General features: G+C 55.3%; 6 protein-coding genes across 6 annotated transcripts; all 6 read right to left on the bottom strand.

Annotated features, from left to right (window-relative positions):
* Positions 1-437: 437 nt before the first annotated feature.
* On the bottom strand, positions 438-812 carry JKF63_00669 (uncharacterized protein; the record flags this gene model as incomplete). The annotated part of the gene is made up of 1 exon (XM_067896720.1): positions 438-812. The coding sequence occupies one exon, from the start codon at positions 810-812 to the stop codon at positions 438-440; it is 375 nt and encodes a 124-aa protein (XP_067752877.1).
* Positions 813-1,525: 713 nt separating this feature from the next.
* On the bottom strand, positions 1,526-2,086 carry JKF63_00668 (uncharacterized protein; the record flags this gene model as incomplete). Its single annotated transcript, XM_067896719.1, has 1 exon — positions 1,526-2,086. One exon carries the CDS (start codon positions 2,084-2,086, stop codon positions 1,526-1,528), a length of 561 nt encoding a protein of 186 aa, XP_067752876.1.
* A 927-nt stretch (positions 2,087-3,013) lies between these two features.
* JKF63_00667 (uncharacterized protein) lies at positions 3,014-4,624 on the bottom strand (the record flags this gene model as incomplete). Its single annotated transcript, XM_067896718.1, has 1 exon — positions 3,014-4,624. One exon carries the CDS (start codon positions 4,622-4,624, stop codon positions 3,014-3,016), a length of 1,611 nt encoding a protein of 536 aa, XP_067752875.1.
* A 1,213-nt stretch (positions 4,625-5,837) lies between these two features.
* Positions 5,838-13,738, bottom strand: JKF63_00666 (uncharacterized protein; the record flags this gene model as incomplete). Its single annotated transcript, XM_067896717.1, has 3 exons — positions 5,838-13,000; positions 13,051-13,252; positions 13,436-13,738. The coding sequence occupies 3 exons, from the start codon at positions 13,736-13,738 to the stop codon at positions 5,838-5,840; spliced, it is 7,668 nt and encodes a 2,555-aa protein (XP_067752874.1).
* A 2,517-nt stretch (positions 13,739-16,255) lies between these two features.
* Positions 16,256-18,988, bottom strand: JKF63_00665 (uncharacterized protein; the record flags this gene model as incomplete). The annotated part of the gene is made up of 1 exon (XM_067896716.1): positions 16,256-18,988. The coding sequence occupies one exon, from the start codon at positions 18,986-18,988 to the stop codon at positions 16,256-16,258; it is 2,733 nt and encodes a 910-aa protein (XP_067752873.1).
* A 1,270-nt stretch (positions 18,989-20,258) lies between these two features.
* On the bottom strand, positions 20,259-22,958 carry JKF63_00664 (uncharacterized protein; the record flags this gene model as incomplete). The annotated part of the gene is made up of 1 exon (XM_067896715.1): positions 20,259-22,958. One exon carries the CDS (start codon positions 22,956-22,958, stop codon positions 20,259-20,261), a length of 2,700 nt encoding a protein of 899 aa, XP_067752872.1.
* Positions 22,959-23,496: the final 538 nt, after the last annotated feature.

The raw sequence follows: 23,496 nt of genomic DNA, 5'->3' as shown, positions 1-23,496 counted from the left end.
AAAAATACGACACTGGTAACGCGTCTCGCAGTTCGAGTGCAGTACATTGTGGGCGTTGAAAACAAGTGTGTCCAGAGGGAAAGATCCGCGGCGTGAAGAGGGAAGGTATCGGCAAAACGTGAGCAGCGCATCAGATATTAATAGCGACGATTGGGATACAAGGGAAACAACCCTGGGGTTTTATTTCTCGCAGTGCGGGGAGCATCGCCACCTCTCCCTTCCCCCTCTTTCCCCCACGCGCCGGTAATCGCCGCCGCTGTAGTCACGAGGGGAGTAACGGCCTATTGAGGGAAAAAGAGAGGATGATAACACAGATCTATGAATCGAGCACCACTGTTCGCGTGAACTAGAGTGGTGGCGGTGATTCTGTCCTTGATCGTCTTTTGAATCCCCCCACAAGCACTGAACGTCAGAGTGCTCTGGAAGAGACAGTCGTATTAACTCCGGGTCAGATGAGAATCGGCTCCGCTGCACAGTGTACTAGGCGCCGCGGTTTCACACCTGTAGTAAGACACAGTTCCGGCAAGGTCCACAAAGCCTAGGAAACAGCTCACCTCACCCTCCTCGTGCTCCCCATGCCACGCATCCACGAGCGCTCTCCAGTCTCTCAAAACTGCCTCAACAATCCAGTTCGTGTTGCTTACCTCGACAGCGATGAAAAGTCGCTGCTGTTTAGCGCCGCTGGCGTCGATCCAGGTGCTGGAGACGGCGGATGCAGCATGCGACACGGGCTGTACGTACTGTGTGGTCCACAGCGGCAGCCGATTCCGAACGTCCTCATAGAGAGCAGTCAGGAAAGGACTGTAACTCATCTAATACGCGTCTGTCTGCAGGACGCGCTGTTCATGACCGCGTGTGTCAAGGAAAAGGAGTAATAGAGCTGTGAGAGCGGAAACAGAGAAGAGACAGGGAAGGCAACTCAAAACAGTGAGGATGAGAATCAAAAATTTATTCCTCGACTCACCCAGCTCATGTCCTGTGGAAAACATTTCTTTGACCTCCTCTTTTCGATATATCGTCGAACGCCCCCTCGTACTGCCTCCCCCCTCCCCCTCGAGAGGTTTTCAAGCACGCAGGCACCCTGGGGAAGCGTAACAGGGGTGAGACTGGCAAAAAAAAAAGAGTTGGTAAAGGACAAAGGCCAGCTACGTGGCACAGCATGTCTCACGCCGCTATCGAGTATCCCCCACCCTCCCGGTGGCTCTTTCCTGTGGATGACAGTCATTCATCTTGGGTGTGCAGTTTCTTCATGTTTCCATGGTAGCGTTCAACGATCTACGATATTCCACATCGACATCCTCCGTAAACAAATAGAAGGAACGAAAAGCACCAGACCTCTGCCGGGGGAACACTTCAGCGCGCCAAGGCGATCTAGATGCGTGATGGTATACCCGCGGATATCCCCCGCCCCCTTGCTACTATACGCTTCACCCTCTTGCCGAGTTTTCTTCCTCAAAACGACGTTGGGAGGAGTAGTAGCCGTTGGGGTGTTATGCAGGAATGCAATGATGCCGGTGCCTTTGAATCACCTACTCGCATTGAGCTGGGACACCTGGGCTATCCTTTTCTGATACGCCTCCAGGAACGTGTGCGCGAGCTTCTCGACAGGTTCAAGAATCCCCGTGCCGCGCAACGCCGAGCACTTGAAAAAAGTGAGCTGATTTGCGCGCGCAAAGACCTCCGCTTGGTTGTCCGTGACCTCTGCCTTCTCGGCAAGATCCATCTTATTGGCCACAAGGAAGCCGATCATGTCTTTCTTGGCGCCTCGTGCTTTGGCAACCCACTTTCGACACGACTCGAATGTTATCTTGTTCGAAACATCGTACACAAGAATAAAGGCGGACACGTTCTCTAGATAATAAGATGTCATAGGATCATACAGCCGCTGCCCTGCCACGTCCATGAAAGACACTTCAACTGTGTTGTCTTCGTCTATCGTGAACTCCTTCACGACAAAGTCGCAGCCCATTGTCATGAGGTAATTTTTAGGGAATGTGGCACCGTTGCTATGCACCATCTGGACGAATGCCGTTTTGCCGGATGTGGGCTCACCGACCACCGCCACGCGGAGGCGCAAGAGAACCATGTGGCGTAACCCTCGCAAAAAAAAGAAAGAGTTCCCAAACCGCTCGAGAAGTATCTGCGGTGGCGAGACCAGGCGGGCAAACAAGCAAACTCGACAAACGGGAGAGCGGGTATCTATTAGAAGCACGAGGAGTCACCTGCGATGAAGCGATGAGGGGGAAAGGAAGCGAAAAAAAAAGACTACTATGTCAGCAAACAAAAAAACACTTCGCGGTGGAGATGTAGAGATCCGATATTTGTTTGAAGGCAGCCGGTGACGACTGCCATAATTTTCTGTGACGGCCCCCCCCACACACCCACGAATCAAAAAACAGAACCCATACATTGGTGAACCAAGGGTATAACAGCGATATACGACGAGAGAAGGGGATATGAGTCGAAGCAGAGAATGACGAAAAACAGTTCACCCAGGCAGTGCAGGGTGCCAACGGTGCAGGACGCACCTGTTGCTGTACCTGATGTATGAGTCTGGGTGTGGTACGCCGCCTACAGAAGGAGCCTCGAGAAAGTCTGCACAAGCGCAAGCAAAGCTGACCTGCACATGGGGTGAACCAAGAAGAATAGACAATAAAAAAATGGAAGGGGGGCTTCACACCTATTGTCCTTCTCACACCCATCTGTGCTAAGCCCCTCCACCCCCACCCTCCCACAGACACCGCACGGAGAGGCAACAGAAACGGATGGCTCAAAGAGGGTACAGCATTCTTAATCACCCCTCGCACCCCTCCATCTTGGGTGGCGTCAAAGATTGACTGCACATTTCCGTGCATCAAATGACACGCTCACTGAAATCAGTTCTTCATAAAACATTTTCGATATGGCAAGAGCGGGGAGCTCCCCGCAAGAGCGCACAGCCCCACACAACCGCACAGAAAACAACAACAAAAAGTACCGGACAGCATTTAGGTGCAGCGGCTTTGACATACATCTAAGCACGTAAGCCAAACAGATCGAGAACAGCGGCGGTGCCATACCCCTCCCCTGCGTCCTCTCGGGTAGACTGGGTGGCACGCAGAGCCGCACGCTCGCTTTCTGTGGCCTGTGACAACTCCGTCGGTAAACGCCATACTTGCACTGCGCCGCGGGCGTTGCCGGTGGCTAGCCAATCGGCTGCGGTAGGGTTGAAGGCCACTGTGAGTATCTCTGCTCCGTCAGACGACGCCTCCACAGTGAATGTTGGCTTAAATTGATCTTTCTGGAGATCATACACGTGCAGACACGACCCGCGTGATACCAATGCCACGACGGAGGGCCTAAACGGGCTGAATTGACCGCCGTACAGGTAACTCTTCGTCTCCGCAGTTGGCTCGAGGGTGAGGAGGGGGGACCGCTCGAGATCGGTGTACAGGCGTGCCGTGCCGTCCGAAGACGACGACAAGAACAGGTGTCGAAAAAAGGGGGAGACGCTAAGTGACTGCAGTGGGCCGCGGTGACTCTCCAGCCAGTCAAGGTCCACTGGAACGATTGTGCATGGCATCTGGGAGTTGATATCGACTGGGATAAGTCCGATGCGAACGCGCCCCACCTCGCCATTCTCCAAACCCACGAGGAGGACTCCGTCCAACGCAGGCACATGAATACCGCGATCCGTCTGTACCCCGCCATAGGTGAGTGCTGTGATGCCGACGGGCAGGTGGCGCGAGTTTTGAATCCTGTACGCCGCCACCGGCTTGGCCAACTTGTTTGCAGGACTCCAGTGAATGATGAGTCCGTTCTGACTGGCGGAGCACAAAATATACCGATGGTCGCGACGGAGCTCCTGTGGGTTCTTCACCCACTGTAACACCGTGACCGGCTCGGTGTGCGCAACCTCAGAGTCTACAGAGGAGTATTGCTGAGGTACGCTCTCCGTCAAACCCGGGAACACAACGACCTCGCCACTGTAGGTGCCGACAGCAACCATACAGGGGTCTGTTGGGTGGAAAGCGACGGAGACGGCATACGTCTCTACTTCCAGTGTGTAATGCGGACCGCTCTCCATTAGGTCTGGACGTGCCAGGTTCCATACACACACGTAGCCTTTGTTGTAGCACCAACCCGACGTGTCTATGCGGCCGTAGGCGACAGCGACCATATTCCCATGGGCGTTCCACGCTACTCCCAAGGCCTGTAAGTTGCCCTCTTTGATAAGAGGCGAAGTGAGTGTGTATAGAACAGAGAGGTCTGTGTTGTTGCGCGACCAGTGAGGCGAGTAGTGATCGAAGGTGCTGCTTCTTGCGTTGCGGTGCAGAATGGTCAACAATTCGTCTTTACACGCCTCCAGGAATGCTGCGAGTTTCTTCTCGTCGTGTGGAACCCCCTTGTACACGTACTGCAGGCCTTCCAACGATCCCTGGTTCGGCCGCCGCTCAGTGCTGACGCCCTTGTCTAGTTGGTCCAACGTACGGAAGCAGCTGACGTCTGTCTGGACCTCGTGGCTTTTGATCTTGTGCTTCGACGTCTGCGCCTCGGCGTCTTGTAGTGTGGCTACTTTCTTCCATTGAGATGGGATAGTCACCTCGCCGGTAACCTGACTTTTGAAGTCGCAAGAGGCCGACATGTCGAACCTCGGGCAACGTGAAGCCACACACCAGGTGTGTAGAAGCGGCAAGACTTTTGTTTGATGAGGCGATAATATGAGCGCCGCGTCGCTCAACCAGCCACCACCACACCGTAGCGCAAAAGAGGAAAAAAGAAAAAGTTTTTTTTCGCAGTAAGAACACAGAGACGTGAAACCTCATGAAGACATAGGAAAGGGAGGGAGAGGGTTGGCAGGAAGATTGGCGTGAGTGTGCGGGTATTGATATTGCAGGCGCTAAAAGCACAAGTAGTTTCGGAGTAGAGGCACACCCTCTCAGTACGCATTCTAATCTAAATGCCGCCACCGAACTCCATATTCTGCAGTACTAATATAGGGGCAATTCTGGCACCGTGTACCCAGACTGGTCGCTGTCTGAGGTGGGGCGATTGCGAGCACATAAAGACACCTGTGCGAGTGCGAGGCGCCACAAGTACGTCCAGATCACCTGACGCGCTATTCTTGTGTTTCCTTTCCCTCCTTTTGGCAGAGGAGTGTAGTGGGAAAGAAGCAGTGCGACAACGCTCGTAACCTTTAAATCCATCACACTATCGGATGAGTCCCATATCCATTTTTGCGGTGCGCCGGCAGGATAGCGAGCCCATGCAACTGATAGGGGAGAAGGGCGTAGGTCAAAGGAGAGGCAATCTCGCAGCGCAACACAAGACAATGTAAAATAAGAACGCCGCGGGGCACCAGCGGCCAACTTCCACTGCAGCAAACAAAGATGCACACACACACACACAGAGATCAACCATCTGCTCTTCTCCAAATTAAGCCGCAGCGCGCCCAGCAAGACTTTATGGTCGGGGAAAGAGGTGCTGTACAGTACACCGTTCGCCAGGGTCAAAAAAAAAAAACGAGCCTTCACCATGCAGAAACACCGTCAAATGTTTTTGAGCTCGGCCCCCAAATCGTTTGGACAGCACCAAGACAATGACACAGAAAGGGAGGGAAGGGAGCATGAGAGACCACTATTCTCTAAAAAATACGCCCCTGTGAGCAATACATCGCCTCACTGCGCGTGTACTGATCACACATATTTCCCCCCCCCCCCCCATACACACACACAAACCACAAACAGCAGGAATGAGAGAGATTCATTTCACTCCGTGTATCAGACACACACGCACGCGCGCAAAGAAAAAAAGGAAAAAAAGGGGGGGGCGCTCAGCGCATCCCGCCGCAGCCACGTCTACGTGCCGCTGTTACTACCCAGGCCGTTTTCGTCAGGGCTCTGCATGGCAACCAAACAACACTCCATGTCAGTCACCGCCTTCAGCACGAGCGCATAGTCTTCAGGACTCTTGACCATGGCCTCCATCTTCTCGCAGGCTACGAGCTTCGAGCGGGCGAGGGTGCTCAGTGCCTTCACTGCATGAACTACCTCAGGGTGGTCCCCCATGACCGCTATCACTTCCTTCATGTAAACACCGGGCGGGAGGCCCTTTGGTGAGAGCGCCTTGCGCATCACCGATATCAGGCCCTCGTTAACGGCTGCCTGGTTCATGACCTCGCGACGGCTGTTCAGTGTTTCCTCGGCAGTCTCAAATGGATTGAGGACTACCTTATGCGTCTTTGCAATGTCGATGGCCGACGTCGTGGATGGAAAGGAACGCTCAAGCTCGTAAGTATTGACACTCATGCGCTGCCCCATGAGGTCAAGCTTCCGATCATCTGCTACCACGTCACGGCTATTAATGTTTACTGTGTTCTCAAAGTGGCTGAGTTGCATAGACCGGTCAAAACCATCAGGAGGGACACGAGTACCTTTGGGGAAGTATGGCTGCACCTCGCTTACGGTCACCATGCAATGGTTCAGCTGACGGTGCACGGCAGCCACGCGCTTGCGCTTCGAGTCAGGTTCTGGTAGAGCTGGCAGCGTCTCGGTCAAATCCTCTGTCAGCTGCACTACCGACGCGTCAACAAAGAGAGACTCCACGTACGCCTTAGCGTAGGCCCTGAATTCCTCCAGCGTGGTGGTGCTGGGCATTTTGTAGATGCGGCGAATGGGCTTGCCGTTCGGTAGTCCACGTGGCCTCTCACCTACCATGCCGTCCTGCGCCTCCTCTCTGAGTAATGTGTGCGACTTGGGTGGTGCATCGCGCTCCATGCGTGCCCACACGAGAAAGTAGCGACTGTTGTGTCTCCTGGATTTGGGCTCTACTATAGCGGTGCACCAGGTAGACATAGCAGTGTGCACCACGGCCGATGCTTTGAAGTCGCCCATTGCCTCCAAGTACTTGTTCACAATGCCAATTGTCTGCAACGAGTACTCGAAGTACTGGCCCTTGTCCTGAAACTCGGCCGCCTCCTTCAGAGCTTTTACCTGGCCGTCCATGAAGAAGCACGCACTGTCAGGACAGATGTACAGCTCTGACACAATCGCGTACACGGTGTCAACGGGGAGCAGGGCATCCACCTCGGGCAGGATGCGCACGTAGTCGTGCCAGAAGACATGAGAGAGAATCCCGTACGGCATACGGGCCCCTTTTGAGTTTTTGCCTTTCACAAAGTAGAAAACCTCTGTGACGCGAAAGCAGAGAGCTGCGATAAAAACCAACACCATGCCCGCCTCCACGTGATCGTTATTCTCCTTGTGTGCATCGTGCAAGCGGTAAAGCCACCTCAGGGCCTCCTTCAGTGCATTCTGCCGCAGGAAATTGCGGAAGACTTCGAAGTACGCCGTAGCTCTCGACTCTTTGAACTTCATCGAACCGTCCATCTGCAGGCGCAACACATCGCCAAAGAGACTGAGCACTGTCGCTGTCATTCCAGCAAACTCGTCAGAGAAGCGTGGCGGGAGCTGGTCTGACACGCTCGACTTTTCAAGCAAGTAGTGCGAGATAGGAAGACTGCGCTGCACGCTCAGGGTCCGGTCCTCCACTTTTTGTTTGTACGTCATCTGTGCATCTCCCCCAGGCGCGTTGGAGTCATCCTCGTAGCGGGAGGCAAAGTTGGGTGATGGTGGTGCGTAGTCCGCCTGCTCTACCTTCGCCCTTTCAATGAGTTCATCAAACTGAAACTCGATGAAGCGCCCAGCGAGGCGAAGGTCCCGCACGCGCGACTCCGCTACGGAGACGAGCGCGTTGGCCGTCAATGACTTAATCTTGGACAACGAGTTCTTCCAAGAAAAAAAGGCTTGGCTCATCAGCAAGAATGTGCAGCTGGCAGAGGCACGAACATACTGGCAGCAACTGCTCATGAGACGGAAGGTGAGGAGTACCATGCCGTTACCCATCTTTGCTTTTCGACTGATTATCTCTGGGAACAGCTTGCACACTACTTCGTGCAAAACTGCGGCGCTCATCTGCAAGGAAATGGTGGAATTGCTCAGGTTAAGCACGGACTCGAGCATCACAAAGAATGGGAACACAGCAGCATCAGGGTTGTTGTTGAGCACCGTCTGGAGTGTCTTCGGGATGTCGTTCAAGAAAAAACTGCACATTTGGGTGCCGATAGCAGTCACAAGAGTTGTGTTTCGAGCCTCCCACGCCCGCCTCTCGTCAACCTCCTCGCTCGTCTCATCTTTGGCACCACCCTTGGCGGGGGCGGCGGTGAACCGGAAGGTGGACTGCGAATCGGCAATAATCTGCATCATGCCGGCGATAACCCTCTCGTCCGTCTCCTTCTGAAGCCATTGCCGAATCCTGTTGCGCGGCGTGTAAAAGATAATCCATAAACACACAATCGATATTTGCCGTTTATCACGCTGAAACACGTCGGTTGGGATATTGTCGTTGCACTGCGTAATCGCCTTCCAGTGTGGGGCGAGGTTGCGGACCAACGTGAACAGCTGCGTCGCGATGCAAGTGAGGTTCTCGCTCGGCGTACTGGCGTCATTAGCAAGACGGCTTAAGAATGAGTAAAGTACGTCCGTGGCGATCGATCGCGTTGCTCGGTTCGGGTTAATCATCAGGGTGGTGAAGGAGTGAACGGCGATGCGCGTGAGGTAAACAGGGCAGGCCACACCAACCGAGGGTAGTAGAAGATGAGTCACGTCCGGGTCCTCGAGGACGTATTTGAGGAAATTGGTGAGACTATCGAAATTGCCCTCCTCCTCCAAGTAGGCAGTGATGTGGTCGTAGATCATCAGCACGCGGCCACGGTCGGCGTAGTGCATAAGGCTGCGCACGAAGATGGCAACGTGGCGCACAAGCTGACTCTCGTCAAAGGTAGACAGGCGCGTCAACACCAGAACGCAGAGATCCGCAATGGCTGTGTATAGGGATGAATGGAAAAGGTCCTCGCGAGAGACTGTCGGGTTCTCGGCTCCCCAAAGGTACATGGATCTCAAAATAGTGTCGAAAAGGAGCCATGACAAGTTGCTCATCTCGCGCAGAATGCTGCGATCTGCCGACAGTGCGCTCTTGCTACGGGTGGGAGTAGTGTGGCTTGTAGGCGACGAAGGTGAAGAGAACCCGCTGCCGTTCTGTATCGGTGCGTCGGCGCCCACGCTGTTCGGCTGCGGTGCTACGGTTTTCAGTAGACTTAGCCACGTCTCGACCATGCCACTGTAAAGGCGACGCTTGTACTTGCACTCGGCACCTTCGTAGAGGGTGTCATTGGACAAGAAGTGGTATAGAATACTACCGACACTTGTCTTCGCAAATACCCGTTGCGACATTTCCTCGGTGTTGTGGCGTCGACGAATCGTCTGCGCTGACGTGTCGTACTGCTGTGCCTTCGAAGCAGTGTTCAGGAATACATCTAGCATGTGCATGCGGTTTCCCAGGGACACAGTCGCCGAACCGGACCCGATAAGGGAGAAAGCGTACGCGCAGATGAAGGGATAGAAAGCAAGAATCTCCGCCAATGGTAGCTTTGCAATGAGAATGATCACATCGCGGTGCGGGTCATTCTCAGTCGCAGGCAGCGTATGCAGCTCGCCACACCGGTCGAGAACCCTGTCATTCTTTTTCATTTCGGAAATGGAGAGCGGACAAAGCTGGAAAACCGATGCGATGACGCGGTTGGACGCGTGCACGGTCGACTTGGTCTGACTCGAAGCCTTGACAACGCACTCACCGTTGTTGAGCAGCGAGCTCACGGGGGCCTCCGCAAAGCTCTTGAGGTACCCACCCGCGGCCGCCACGGGCGCTTGATCGTGCGCCACAAACTTGATGTCGATATTTTCGCGCACCTGCACCACATTATTTACCATCAGTGGAAGAGCGGCGTAGCCGATTTTGATTGCACGCGGCTGCCCATTCGACTGTGGTGTTTTCTTCTGGCACGTGGCATAGAGAGTGATAAATATGTGGTGGCAGTCAGAGAGGTTCAGCGGCAGCTGCAGTTTGAACTCATCGCTCAGTACCATGTCATTCGAGTTGTGTACCGAGGAAGACCACGCTGTGGTGTCCATCGACAGGTTCGTTAAGCCACGTCCGTAAATGCACCGAATCGCACCCTCCTCCGAAAGACTTTCATCTCTGTCCTTCACACAAATCTGAAAGGCGTAAGTATGGTGCGAAGAGGGAACGTTGCGAAGACAGCCGGTGTGTAGCACCTTCAATTTGGATACACGGAAGTAGTAAACGTTGTTGTATGTCGTGAAGTAGCCGGAATTGAGAATAGGGATGCAGCACGGCGAGTATCGGTAGATGACGGGGCGAGCACCGGGCACATCGGGGTCCAGTAGACTCACCTTCGACTCATTCTCCTCCGGTGTCGCCTCTGCGTGGTCGGAAGGAAACGCAACCTCGTGCTCGCTCAGATCCGAGATGGAAAACACCATGTCCACAGGCACCGTCTTGAGTGTGCTGCGCCAGCGCTCGTCTCTCATTACCTTGAAGGTGTCTTCGTCCGAGAAAGCCCTGCGGTAGAGACGATCGATGGAGAGATTTGCGGACAGATGGTTCTTCTCGTTGTGGAGCGGGACCGAGTTCCACCCCAGCTCCTCCAGGACATCTGACACTTGTGCTAACAGTAACGTCTCTTGCTTCATGGGTGCAACATGAATCTGCTTGTAGCGGTCTGCACGGTTGTACAAATCGACGTATGTATCGTAGTCTTCGCAGCAGGGACGGTATACACGAATCACGAGATGCAGAGTTCCCTTGAACTCGTTCGGCACGAATGTCACGACCTTATTCTTCTTGGCGAGCTCGTTGCGCTCTTTTCTAGGGTAGAAAACATCCAGCTCGGAATCGAAGTAGAACGTTTCCGAGACCTTTACCCTTTGCCGGTCCGTCCAGCTGTACAACGCTGCTGCCACAACAAGTGGATCGGTTCCTGCACCATGCAGCTCCACCACTCGGTTACTGATTTTGGTGCCCTCGATAGAGTACACGAAACCCCCGGTAAAGGTGCCCATCGCAGGAATGGGCTTACAGGTATCGACATCGCTAACCCACAAATTCGCCTTGGTTGACTTCTTCGTGACACCCTTCCTCTCCTTCGTGTGCCGTTGCGTGCGCTCCCACACCTGAATCGGGTCTCCATACGAAATCTGCGAGACGGCCTTCCGCACCATGGCACTATCACCCTTCATCAATTCTGCCCTGGTCAAAAGACGCTCTGTGGGGGCGTTGTGCGGGTAGTCCTCATCGTCCACCGTGAGGGTGTGGTCTTCCAGCACCTCAGACTCGAAGTAGCACTTGAGGGTGCTAAGCGAGCGCTCCCCCGGTCCACAGAGCCGCTCACGGTTCGCACTGGGACCCTGATGCAGACGCTGGGGGACGATGATTGTCTGCTTGGCAGAGAAGAAACCCAGCTGTACTTTGACGTGTGCCGGAACCTCCCCAATGACCTTTCTGGGAGGAAACAGGCATTTGCCCGACTCACGGATGGTTTCGTATCGCTGAACGACAATGCGACTGCGCCTTATCGCTTCCTCTTCGAGCCCATGCCTCCTAAGCTCCGAAGACAACGCCGCCTCAAAACTTTCCAGCGGTGCCTCCTCCATTGTAAGCGGCACAGAACCGGCGTCGTCTTCCGTTGTGGAGAGAATACCGTTGTCGTTTCGCAAAGCCTCGACAGCAGAAACCGTGTACGAGTAAGTCGCATTGGAACCGAAGTCGGATTCTTCACACTTGGTGTCTTCGCCATTGTGTGAAGGACTGCCGTGTGGAAATGAGCTTCGCGTTGGCGTGGTCTCAAGCCCGGATCCTTCCCGAAGATGATGAGCTTCGCATACGTACTTACCAGCACCGCTTCGAACTGTATATTCATTCTGCAATGGCGCGTACTCGCTGCCCATTGCACTCGATGATATCGTCACATTATGAAACTCTTCGACCACAGAATCATGACTACCGGAACGATGCCTTGCATTTTCAGCCAACTCCCGCATAACCGCAGCACGCGCCTGGATACGAATCTCTTCAAATCGATGCGCCTGCTCCTCAGCCTCACGACGTGCTTGCGCCTCAGCTTCGCGACGTGCCTGCTCCTCAGCTTCGCGACGTGCCTGCTCCTCAGCTTCGCGACGTGCTTGCGCCTCAGCTTCGCGACGTGCCTGCGCCTCAGCCTCACGACGTGCTTGCGCCTCAGCCTCACGACGTGCCTGCGCCTCAGCTTCACGACGTGCTTGCGCCTCAGCTTCACGACGTGCCTGCGCCTCAGCCTCGCGACGTGCCTGCTCCTCAGCTTCGCGACGTGCCTGCTCCTCAGCTTCGCGACGTGCCTGCTCCTCAGCTTCGCGACGTGCCTGCGCCTCAGCCTCACGACGTGCCTGCGCCTCAGCCTCACGACGTGCCTGCGCCTCAGCTTCGCGACGTGCTTGCGCCTCAGCCTCACGACGTGCCTGCGCCTCAGCTTCACGACGTGCCTGCTCCTCAGCCTCGCGACGTGCCTGCGCCTCAGCCTCACGACGTGCTTGCGCCTCAGCTTCGCGACGTGCCTGCTCCTCAGCTTCACGACGTGCCTGCTCCTCAGCCTCGCGACGTGCCTGCGCCTCAGCCTCGCGACGTGCCTGCTCCTCAGCCTCACGACGTGCTTGCGCCTCAGCCTCACGACGTGCCTGCGCCTCAGCTTCACGACGTGCCTGCGCCTCAGCTTCGAGACGTGCTTGCGCCTCAGCTTCACGACGTGCCTGCTCCTCAGCTTCACGACGTGCCTGCGCCTCGGCCTCACGACGTGCTTGCGCCTCGGCCTCACGACGTGCCTGCGCCTCAGCTTCGAGACGTGCCTGCTCCTCAGCCTCGAGACGTGCCTGCTCCTCAGCCTCGAGACGTGCCTGCTCCTCAGCCTCGAGACGTGCCTGCGCCTCAGCCTCACGACGTGCCTGCTCCTCAGCCTCACGACGTGCCTGCGCCTCAGCCTCACGACGTGCTTGCTCCTCAGCCTCACGACGTGCTTGCTCCTCAGCTTCACGACGTGCCTGCGCCTCAGCTTCGAGACGTGCCTTCTCCTCAGCTTCGACGACGTGCCTGCGCCTCAGCTTCGACGACGTGCCTGCTCCTCAGCCTCACGACGTGCCTGCGCCTCAGCTTCGAGACGTGCCTGCTCCTCAGCTTCGAGACGTGCTTGCGCCTCAGCCTCACGACGTGCTTGCTCCTCAGCATCAAGAAGTGCCTGCTCCTCAGCCTCAAGACGTGCCTGCTCCTCAGCCTCACGACGTTCTTGCTGAACCACCCGATGGGTTTGTTCTTGCGCGTCGCTGAATACCTGCGCGGCACCACATGACGACATGGGATTCTCGAGTAGCTTTTCAGAGACTAGTGCTGTTTCTGTTTCTAGGATTGCCTGTTCTCCTTGGAGATCGCTTGATGCACCTTCCGCGGTGTTATGCTCTGTTTCTGCAAACATGTTGACGGTGTCACTTACAAGGGCATCACCTGTAGAGTTTTCAGTGCTATTAGACTGCGATAGTGAGTCAAAGACGACATCCAACGCACCGTGGTTGAGTGGGTAGTGTCTCGACAAATCCTTGGTAGCGCGACACTGCTGTTTCCGGTGTAGGCGCTCTTCGATTTCGTGCATAATCTGCTCGGATTGAGCCTTGAGGGCCACCTCCGTGGGACTGTCCCTCACAGGGGTAATTTCAAATGGCGGTGGATGTGTATAAGGCCTACTGGAGTGCCATTGCGACCGTTGAATCTCCGCCTCCATCTCCATGACGATCTGGCGCTCGATGTCGTTGTCGGCGCTCATTACTGGAGTCGTTTAGTACCGCGATCCGCAACAAATAGCGGAACAAAGTGCGGTTCTAGCAAACAAAACAATGTGTGGAGAACACGAACAAAAAATCCCAACGTTTTGTCGATTAGGACAGCGGCAACACAGTTGTGCGGATGAGGCCAAAGCAAATCTTTTGTTTTTGGATCCGGTGCGGTATGACTTGGGTGGAGAATAGGAGCAGAGCGTGAAGCACCACAAATTGCTGCGGGAGAGAGGGGGGGGACAGACCACAAGGGGGGAAAAAACGACGCAACAGAAACACCAACGAAAAAAAAAAAAACAAATGTGTGTATGTGGGAGGGGGGGGGCGTGATATGCAACACACCTACACTTTCTACCCAAAGCAAAAACAAAGGTAAAGGAAGACAGAGGAAACGTGGATGTAAGAGATGCTCATTTGTTTACCTCGGTATATGCATTCTGCCTCAGACTATCCCTCCCTCCCTCCCTCCCCACGGGCAGCGAGTGGATCGAGGGCTCGGGGGGGATACTTCCAAGTCGCCGTGACAGATTAGCTTTCATGTAGATGGAACAAACAGGCTCACTGTCGCAGAGATTCTCCCCCTCCCCCCTCCCTCGCTCTCTCTCTCCTCTCCTCGGCACCACGTCACCCAGGGGACCTGAGCCCCGGACGTCCGTAGCGACGTGCCGCTCTTGGCTCCCCTGTGTTCTGGGCACTCGGTCCTGCCGCAACTGACAGTAAGTCCGCAATACGCTAGTGGTGGTGTACAAGCTACTAGTCACCCCTCCCCCGCCGAACAAAAAACACACACAGGGGCGGTGCTGGGCTCGCACAACGCACACTGTGCAGTGAGCCTCTTCTTGCATAGAAATCAATATTTTTGACGAGGGCAACAAAGGTAGGCGTCGAGCAACAGAGAACTCAAACAAGTAGAACACTGACGTAAAAAGAGAAACAAAGGGGACGCTAGGCGTCGAGCATACAGCAGTGTCAAGTGCAGTCATACGCACAGGGACAAGTCCGCACGAAGATTAGCGTGAAAGCATGGCCCACAAAAAAGTCAAGACTCGAGTTTTTCGGGCCGCCCTCCCCAACAACAACAGAGCCCGTGTATGCCCCCATTCAGTAATGAGGTCGGCAGTGTTTGTCATTCTGGGCAACATAACGACGAGAGCAGGCCTACCACGGATGTGTACGGTTGTGTGTACTGCTGGACTCCCCTGGAGTCTCGCAGTGCGTCCGTCGGCAGAGAACCACTCCCCAAAGGAGGAAAGCTTTCGGGAGGGGTGGGATAACGAAGCGGAAGGTCCAGGGAGGTGGCGAAGATGATATCGATACTCGAAACGCTTTTTTTGCTAAGAGAAGAAAAGGGGAGGGGGGGGGGCGCACTGGGTGTGCGGACGTGCACGCCCGCAGCTAGTGGAGTCATCAGCCAGTCATTCAGTCTTTTGCTTTTTGTTTGTCTCGCAGGTTGTGAGCCTTGTATTCCAGCAATGCAAGAGCCACCGTGACTGTCGATCATGAGCTCAAACAACGGGAACAAAATGAGAGAAAGGTTTAAGGAGTGGAGCAGGGTGTGAGAGAGAATAATGGAGTGCAACTCCCCTGGGGACGTGCTGCGACACGTGAAGCGGAAGATCGCGTTGGGTGAGAAATGAGGAAGAGGTGCCATGTCGCGCTTCTAACCAACACACACACACATGAAATACAAGGGGTAGCTGCCACGTGTGTCGGGAGTGTGCAACGTGGCCAAACAAACTGCGAGAAGCCCACGTGTCCGGAAAAAAAGCGGATCCACAGAGTTCCGATTACACATACGTGGTTGTGGGTACGCGCGCCCACGCACCACCACTGTGCAATCCAGGCGCCTTTCTTAGTGACCCGTCACGGAGTCTTGAGGAGGCTATTCTCGGTTGTCGTGCTTGGCCTTTGCTTTCCATCATCGCACACGTCTCCCAGACGGACTACCGCACAAAGTAGACGCCTTGGGAAGGTAAAGAATACAAGAAAACGGAAACACGAGACATTCCCTGTTGAGAATACATCACTCAGTAACTTAACACAACACACGCCGGCAGACATGCACAAAGTACAAAAAAAACGCCGCCACCACGGAAAAAGAAACGCACATCTGTGCGTTGGGCAGCCAACGCAAGAACAAGAGGGGGGAGAGAGGACGATGCATGTGTCGAGGGAAACCGTGGTCTCTAGATGGAGGCAGCCACGCTTTTTTTTTCCTAAGCGAGGGGGTGTGGAAGTACCCTCCCTCTAGACATCACACACGCCCCTTCCTTGTTTTCCAGAGAAGAGGGTGTATGAGTACGTGTCACACGCATACTGCCACCTGCTTCCCTTGCCACCTGTCGATTTTCTTCATCGGTGTAGAGGGTTGAACCGCACCCACACGCCTCCGATGTGGCTCGCTCGAGTGCCAAAGTGCAAAAACACCACAATCACCATTCGACAAGACCAACAAATGAAGCGAAGAAGGTCCGCTGAGTGCCGCTATATGACGGAGCTGGACGACCCTACTCCATCTGGGAGCGCTCCTTCACGACGCAAATACCCTCGAGCACTGTCCCCACCGGCGCGTACTTCACATCAGCGCACTCCACCTTGTCTGTGGCACTGAGCAGCACCGGCGTTTTTTGAGTCTGAAAGCCGGTGATGGATCTGGGATTTCCCGGTAGAGCCACCGTGTCCACAGGAAGACCGACACGTACCAGCACCGAGTCCACGGGCTCCATCTTCTCATTGACTGCCATCATCATACGCGGGCTGATGGCAGGAGTAATGGCGTAGAACATGTAGTGGCACTCACCAAGCAGCGTGTTCACCAAGTCCAAAGAGCTGTAAAGCAGGCATAGCACACCCATGAGTGCTGTCATGTTCACTGCATGGCCGTCGTTCTGAAGACAGGATAGGGTAAGGTGGCCCTTACCCATTGCGCAGAGGCCTTGGGCTAGACGCACGGAAAAGGCCGCCTCGGCAAAGTTAGACTTTTGGTAATAAGAGGAGAGACTGTGCAGCTTCGTGGCGACGCGAGCGTTGTTGCTTCCGGCCGAGACGATTCCCATGGCCATAATGGCGTTGGCGGCTGTCGGGAGGTCTGAGTCGTGGGCTAGCCGATTCAGCGACTCCACAACGGGCATGTTGGTGTTACTCGCCGAAAGAAGGGCGTAGACCAGCGGCACCGCGCACCGCCCTGACATGGAATTTTTGCCTTTGCTAACCGTGTCCGCCAGTAGGGCATGAATGATGGCCCTCTTCGACATCTCCATGCCGAGGTCCTCGCCGACTGCCACGAGGCCGATGCCGAGCACAGCCGCTGCCTTGTGGTTCAGCGGCTCCGGCTTCTTGTTTTTCTCCTCCTGCTTTGCCGCTGCTTCCTCGTTGGTGTTTCCCGGCCTCGCATCCCCCTCGTTTTTCTCATCGCTCTCCGGCACCTCTTCTATCTCAGCAATCACGTGGAATAGGCCTTGGATGACGACGACGTTGCCCGTGGCTGCAAAGGCGCAGCTGCGCACCACGATCTCCGTGTAGCGCTGAATGACCGCCGGCAGCACACGAGTAGCGTCCAGCAGTGTGTCTGCAGCCTCTTGGCACCCCAAAAACATGCAGCCGAGTGCCAGAATCAGATACCGCACACATGGCTCTTTCAACTTGTCTTCAGGCACCTCCATCAGGCAGTTCATCATCGTCTCCGAGATGTCCTCGTCGGCAGAGGCTACGAACACAGTGGCCAAAGAATACGCGGACATGCACTGCACCGCCAACTTCTGATCTGAGTCGGCCAGCAGTGGAATCAGCAACTCTTTGACGTCCTCTTTGCGGGTCCCGGCGTAGGCGTAACCAAGGCCAAGAATAGCACCGATAGCGACCTCCGCCTCCCGCGCGTTGATTTGCTCCGAGAGCAGCCCCAGCGCCGGGTCAAAAGGATTCTTCACGCCACACATGACAATACCAGAGGCCAGGCATGCACCAGCTTTCACAAAACTGCTCTCCGAATAGAAATACTTGTCGACCTGCTGGAGGCCCTCCGTGTGGTCCCACAGGTGGAGCAGGCCAAGCGCCGCCGTGGTGGAGATGATCCGGTCCTCACGCTGGTCGAAAAAGAAAGTTGGCGTGTCGGAGAGAAACTTGTCCGTGCCGTAGCCGCAGTTGGCCAGCCCACTCACAAACGCACAGACCAAGTTGTTCTGCAAATCCTTTGGGCCTCTCTTCTCATCCGAGGACATCTTGAACACATCCTCCAGAGTCTTGGGTGCCATCGAGTCGAGTTCCTGCGCCGTGTGGCGGTAAAGCTGCGATAGGCGCATATTTCCATTCGCGTCCTGCAGCAGTTCCTCCTCCTCATCATCTATATCGAGGAAGCACTTCTGCCTGGCACACAGCAACGCCATCTGTAGGCGTTCGGGCTGGCTGGTGCACTCCCGGAACAGCTCCGCCACGAGTTCACGGTCATTCAGCATGAGAGCAATGACCGCAGCATCCGGATAGGCTTGCATCTTTTTATAGATTTTGTACACCGTGCGGCGCGCCTCAGTGTCGGTGGGGCGAGTGAGGTACTTGCTGATTGCCGCTATGTAGTTTGCGATTCGCTTGTAGTTTGACGCCTCCACCAACGGCAGAATGCGCGTGACGCCGTCGATCTCCATCAGTAAGTCGATCGCTGTCGCCTCGTCTTGGTGTGCCAGCATGTAAGAGACAATTTGGTCCACGAAGCCATCGAGGTAGTCGGCTGACTCCTTGCCAGCGGCCCGCTCGCGCCACTCTTCCCCTATGGCACCCGCGAGAAATCGCAGGTACTCGTGTCCCCATTGCGCCAAGTCGTCCTTCGTACCCTTCAATTTATGCTCCAGGAGTGTACGGCCACCGTTGTTTGACTCCAACGTCATGGAGATGAAGGAGAGGAGGTCGTGTAGACGACGCGAGATGAAGGGGTTCTGAGTATTCTTGAGCGCCGCCTCCAGCTCCGGAAACAAGGCACGCACGTGCTTCAGTGGCGGCGGGACGGCGGCCAGGCTCCCACTGCTGCTCGTTCGAAGCAGATCCACCAGGCGCTCCACCGCGACTTTGGCAATATCAACGTCGCTATCTGCAGCTCGCGTCACAAGGAGCTCCACTTCCTCTTTGATACGCATGTCTTCCTCACTCAGCTTGCGCTCTTTCTCCTTCTTTTTGCGCTCGTTGACGGTGCCGTCCTTCTGTGGGTCCTTCGACGGCACATCGACTGCTACCACATTCCCCTTGGAGTCCATGACTAAAATATTTCCGTGACACGGGAGTGTGTTGGGGTAGACCGTGGTGGTCTATAGCCCAAACAGCCACTTGGGCGCGCGATGAGAATGGGAGTGCGCCAAATAAGCGCTATGATGCAAGTGAAGCAAAAAAAAAAAGAGGGTTTGGATGCGTGCGTCAGTGGACACCTAAGAGATACACACGAATACGGTATAAGAGGCGATATTATGGAGATCGCGCAAAGTCACGTGCAGGTTCGGCAATCCCACAACAACACCGCTCCCTGAGTCACACCGCACAGTGCTCTTCGGGAAGGAAAAGAAGACACGAGCACTTACAAAAAAAAGGAGGGTGCAGCGTCTGGCAGTGAGGTTATAAATCCTTCTAAAAAAGTTGCGAGATCACGTGCGTTCGAAACCGAGCTCTGTGTGTGTGTGTGTGGGGGGGAGGGGAGAAGGGGGGCAGCAGAGAGGAAATGGGACAAATGAGCCGTAAAGAAGAATCATGGATGACGAGAGGAGAAACACCACCAGACATGTGACGCACAAGCAGGCGCATGGATACGGAGAACGAAAGCCACATGAAGAGAAAATACCCAAGTATCGATATCCTTGCGAATTTCTTGGGATGTGCCAACAGGGGTAGAGTTCATGCATGGCGGCCATGTCATCTTTTACAAAAGAGAGTGAGTCCATAGGCAAGTGTGTGTGTGTGTCTCAGAGCTGCGGTGCCTCTTGCTCAGTGCGCAAATGTTTAGGGGTCCGCTTCGTTTCTGCTTTTTTTTGTGTTCTATTGAATTTGGTGTGCGCAATCGCCGAAACACCCCACAAGCCGATGAGGACATGTGGCGGCAAAGGTGAAAAATGTCACATGCCACGCAGAAGGTCAACGCACACGCACACTAAAACGTGAGTGCGTGTGAAATGTGGGAAATGAGACGGGACATGCACCGACGTTCCTCGCGGAGAGATCGACCCCCTGAAAAAAAAAAGCATAACGGGGGGGGGGGCAGCGTGGTCCAACGGAGGGTGTAAAAGTGCACAGGAGTACGCAAGGCGCAAAGCTTAGAAATGCTGGGGCATCATGCAATGGTGTGGAGGGAGGAGGGATTGGAGGGGGGGCGGGAGACGGGAAGCCAGCGTGCTCCTTTCTATACATCGTACACAGGACGAACATATCAAAGAAGAAGTTGGGATGAAGAGGTGAAGGGAGGGGGGATCAACTATGACACACACACAAACACACAAGCACCAAGAGGCAGGATAGAAGCGACAGTGACAGGTCGAATGACTACCTCTCCTCACGTTCCTCACCATCTCTCGCCAAGTACTTTGAGAGCTGCCGGACAAGGGAGGCAAAGTACACACAGTTGCTGTCAGCCGAATGCTGACCTTGAGCAGGAAACTCCATGTTCAAGTGTGCCTGAAACACCGTGATGCAATGGACCACACGCTCCACATCGGAGCCCACCGACAGCACACCGAGGCAATTGCACAATAGGATGTTCAGAAAGTGAAAAATTAGCCCCGATTGGCGAGTGCAGTCGTACGTCAATCTCCGATTGCGACAGAGGGAAAAAAAAGAGGAGTGGCGAATGGAGGAGATGTACGGATTGTAGAGTACGCCGCTATACACATAGACCAGCGGTTTGCCGGTGCTCTGGTTCACACAAGAGCCGCTCTTCTCATCCCATACGCTGCCACTCAGAACACTAGCGAGCGCATGCGCGGACGCCTGCGTCGTAAGGCCAACATCTACGTCCACGCCCCATAGCTGCGGTTGCGGAGAAGAGAACGTGTTGTCGCTGGTATCGCCTTTGCTGGTGACCACAAAGTCAACAGACAAGTAGCCCATGATTCGTTTGCGATACGCTGCCTGGCCGAGGCTGAGTGCGGCGCCGCGGACCGCCGCGTACGGCACACTGGAGCGGTAGGGAAAAAGTGAGCCCATTGCGGTGAGCGCCGGAGCCAGCAATGGCTCCACCACCGACTCGATCCGCACGGCCCCGGAGGGAGCGACAAAGAGATTAGCAGTGATGGAAGCGCAAAGGTCGGGTGGAACAGCCTCTACACATCCGCCTACCGAGTCAAACATCGTCAAGTACGCCTCCCAGGTAGGGTAACTGCTCGGGTGCAGCAATCGCATGCACTTCGCTCCGTGCACCTCCAACTCATGCAACACCGCTGCGCTCAGTGCGGCGGTGTTCAGCGCCGAGCCACCAACCTTTAGAGACCTTAAGCGGCACACGTCGAGGTATGCGTGGCCTTGGCTACCAAATTCATTCTCTAGCTTGACCAGCCAGCGCTGGACTGTGCGACGCCCGAGGATGAGACTCGTCAAGGCATTCAAAAGGTCCGCTCGGGAGCGCAATTGCCCAGCCCCGGGAAGCGTCAAAACGTCCGCAGCTTCCAACAACCGCCTTGCGCCGCTTTTGGAGCCATAGGCCTGGACGAGACGCGGTTCGGGCGACAGAAGTGGCACATTCAGAAGGGTTGCTAACGTGAGCTCCTCTGTGCCGACGACGCCCGGTATGATGAAAGCGGGCTTGCCGGTACACATGCCAGAGAGTAGCTTCAGGAGACGCGGGGAGAGCAACACCAGGCGAGTGAGACTCATCCCAGGAGGAAGGCGCGACGCGTTCTCGGGCACGACAAATGTCAAGCGACCAGGAATATTTGATACGCCGCTCTCAGCGAGCAGAGTCGTGTAGTACTGCTGGATCTCCAGCTCCGGTTTCACTGGCACGACAAAGACAATGTGCACGTTTGGATCGGCCAACATGCTCAGCCGTGTGAGCTGACCAAGCTGCCTCGCCTCGTAAAATGGCATCTTCTTGGCTTGGTACGTGGGGTACGAGAGAGAGGGCAGGTGAATAACAGTACGGCGACTCTCCTCGATCCGAGGCCATCCAACTCTGAATTCTCTCATTGTGTACTGCCACTGCGTCATGCGGGTCTCGCAGAGGGAGCGGATAATGCGGCGTGTCATGCAGTGGGCCCGGTACATCATCCATTGCCGCTGAATGGCAATAGCTGCGCGTGTGCCGATGAGTAGATGGATGTAGGCGATGCGCTGCCGGTACATGCGCCACACGGACTGAATCTTTGTAGCCGCCACTTGGTGACGCTTGGGGCCGTAGCGGTACGGACGTGATGAGTCCGTGATCAGCGGGAGAACATCTTCTACGTTGTTGATGCACTCAACAATTTCCATCGCAGAGTTTAGTTCAGGTGCCTGATAAGAGGCCAGCTGGGCGAGTCGCTTACCATCCACGTATACGAGCTCCACACCGTAACTCCGCATGATATCCTCCAGTACCTCGATGACGCTCTCTATCTCACCCCAGCTTGACGCGTAGTGTCGCTTAAAAGAGGCAAACTCGGGCGTATTGCGCAGTACCTTCCCCTTGCGTATGATGAACTCGTGCATCGAGTACCAGTCAAGCAGCTCGGTATAGGTGCGCGTGTCATCGCGTGCGTGACCGGTGGCGTGGATCTGGCCCACACCGGCAGTAGCCCACAGCGTCGACGTCAGTGGGGGGCTGGTTGTCGGCGCGGCGGCAGATTGTTCAGTGGAGCGCTGGAGGCGCATTTCTTCTGCCTGCGCTGCCTCCCAACCCTTGAGTTCATCGAGGTTCAGGGAGGCGGGGATTTTGGAGATTTCCTGTATGTCCAATTTAAAGTCGCGGACAGAGTTGAAGCCGGAGTTTTCTGTCATGACGTCTGGACGACGACGCCGCTTGCCGGCAGCATCATGCAGTTGCACCTGCTGCGATCGCATAGGGCCGTCTGACATTAGGAGGGGCTCAAGGTCCACCGCCGGTCCAATGACACCTTTCTCAACGAGGTCTAGTAGACCTGTTGACTGCCCATTCGTGCGAGGTGTCCTGCTAGCCGCACCACCGCGGCGCGGTGCGCCCCTCTTCAATTGCGCCGGCAAACGCGCGGATGGCCGATTCACGCGAGACGTAAACCCAAAAGTCGCCTCCATGATTGCGGTGGTCAGTGAGAGAAGACGATGACAAGAATGCCAGCAAAGTCGAGAAATACGAGGAGGAGGCAATTCGACACCACAACGCCAGACCTAGCCCACAAATGAAATATGAACCCCAGTGCGGGTGTGTGTATGTGGGGGGGGGGGGGGGAGGGAGACAGGGAGGCAGTCCTGATGGAGTTGTTCCAACCACGTTTCTGTAACTACAAAGGAGCACACACACACACACACACACACGTGAGAAGAATAACGTAGGAACAGAAGAAGCAAGAAGGGATACGAGACATGTGCATCAGAGAGTCAAGTGCTCGAATGAGGCAACGCGCACTGCACGACGCGGTGTGAGCTAATTTTTCTCGACTAGTCTCCTCAACCGTTGTGCGGGGGGGGGGGGGGACGTGGGTAGGCGAAGAGAACCAGCTCGTATGTAAGAAACAGTCTACGTAGCGAAGGGGAGGAGGAGGGGGGGGAGGGGGAGGGAGGCACTTACCACTGCCCGCCCCACCCCACCCCCCGGTTTTCTCCCCGCTTCTTT

Source organism: Porcisia hertigi, chromosome 36 (genome assembly GCF_017918235.1).
Source record: "Porcisia hertigi strain C119 chromosome 36, whole genome shotgun sequence".
In the NCBI taxonomy this organism is placed as follows: Eukaryota; Euglenozoa; class Kinetoplastea; order Trypanosomatida; family Trypanosomatidae; genus Porcisia; species Porcisia hertigi.
Note: the sequence above shows the minus strand (reverse complement) of the source record. Positions and strands in the feature narration are given on the sequence as shown.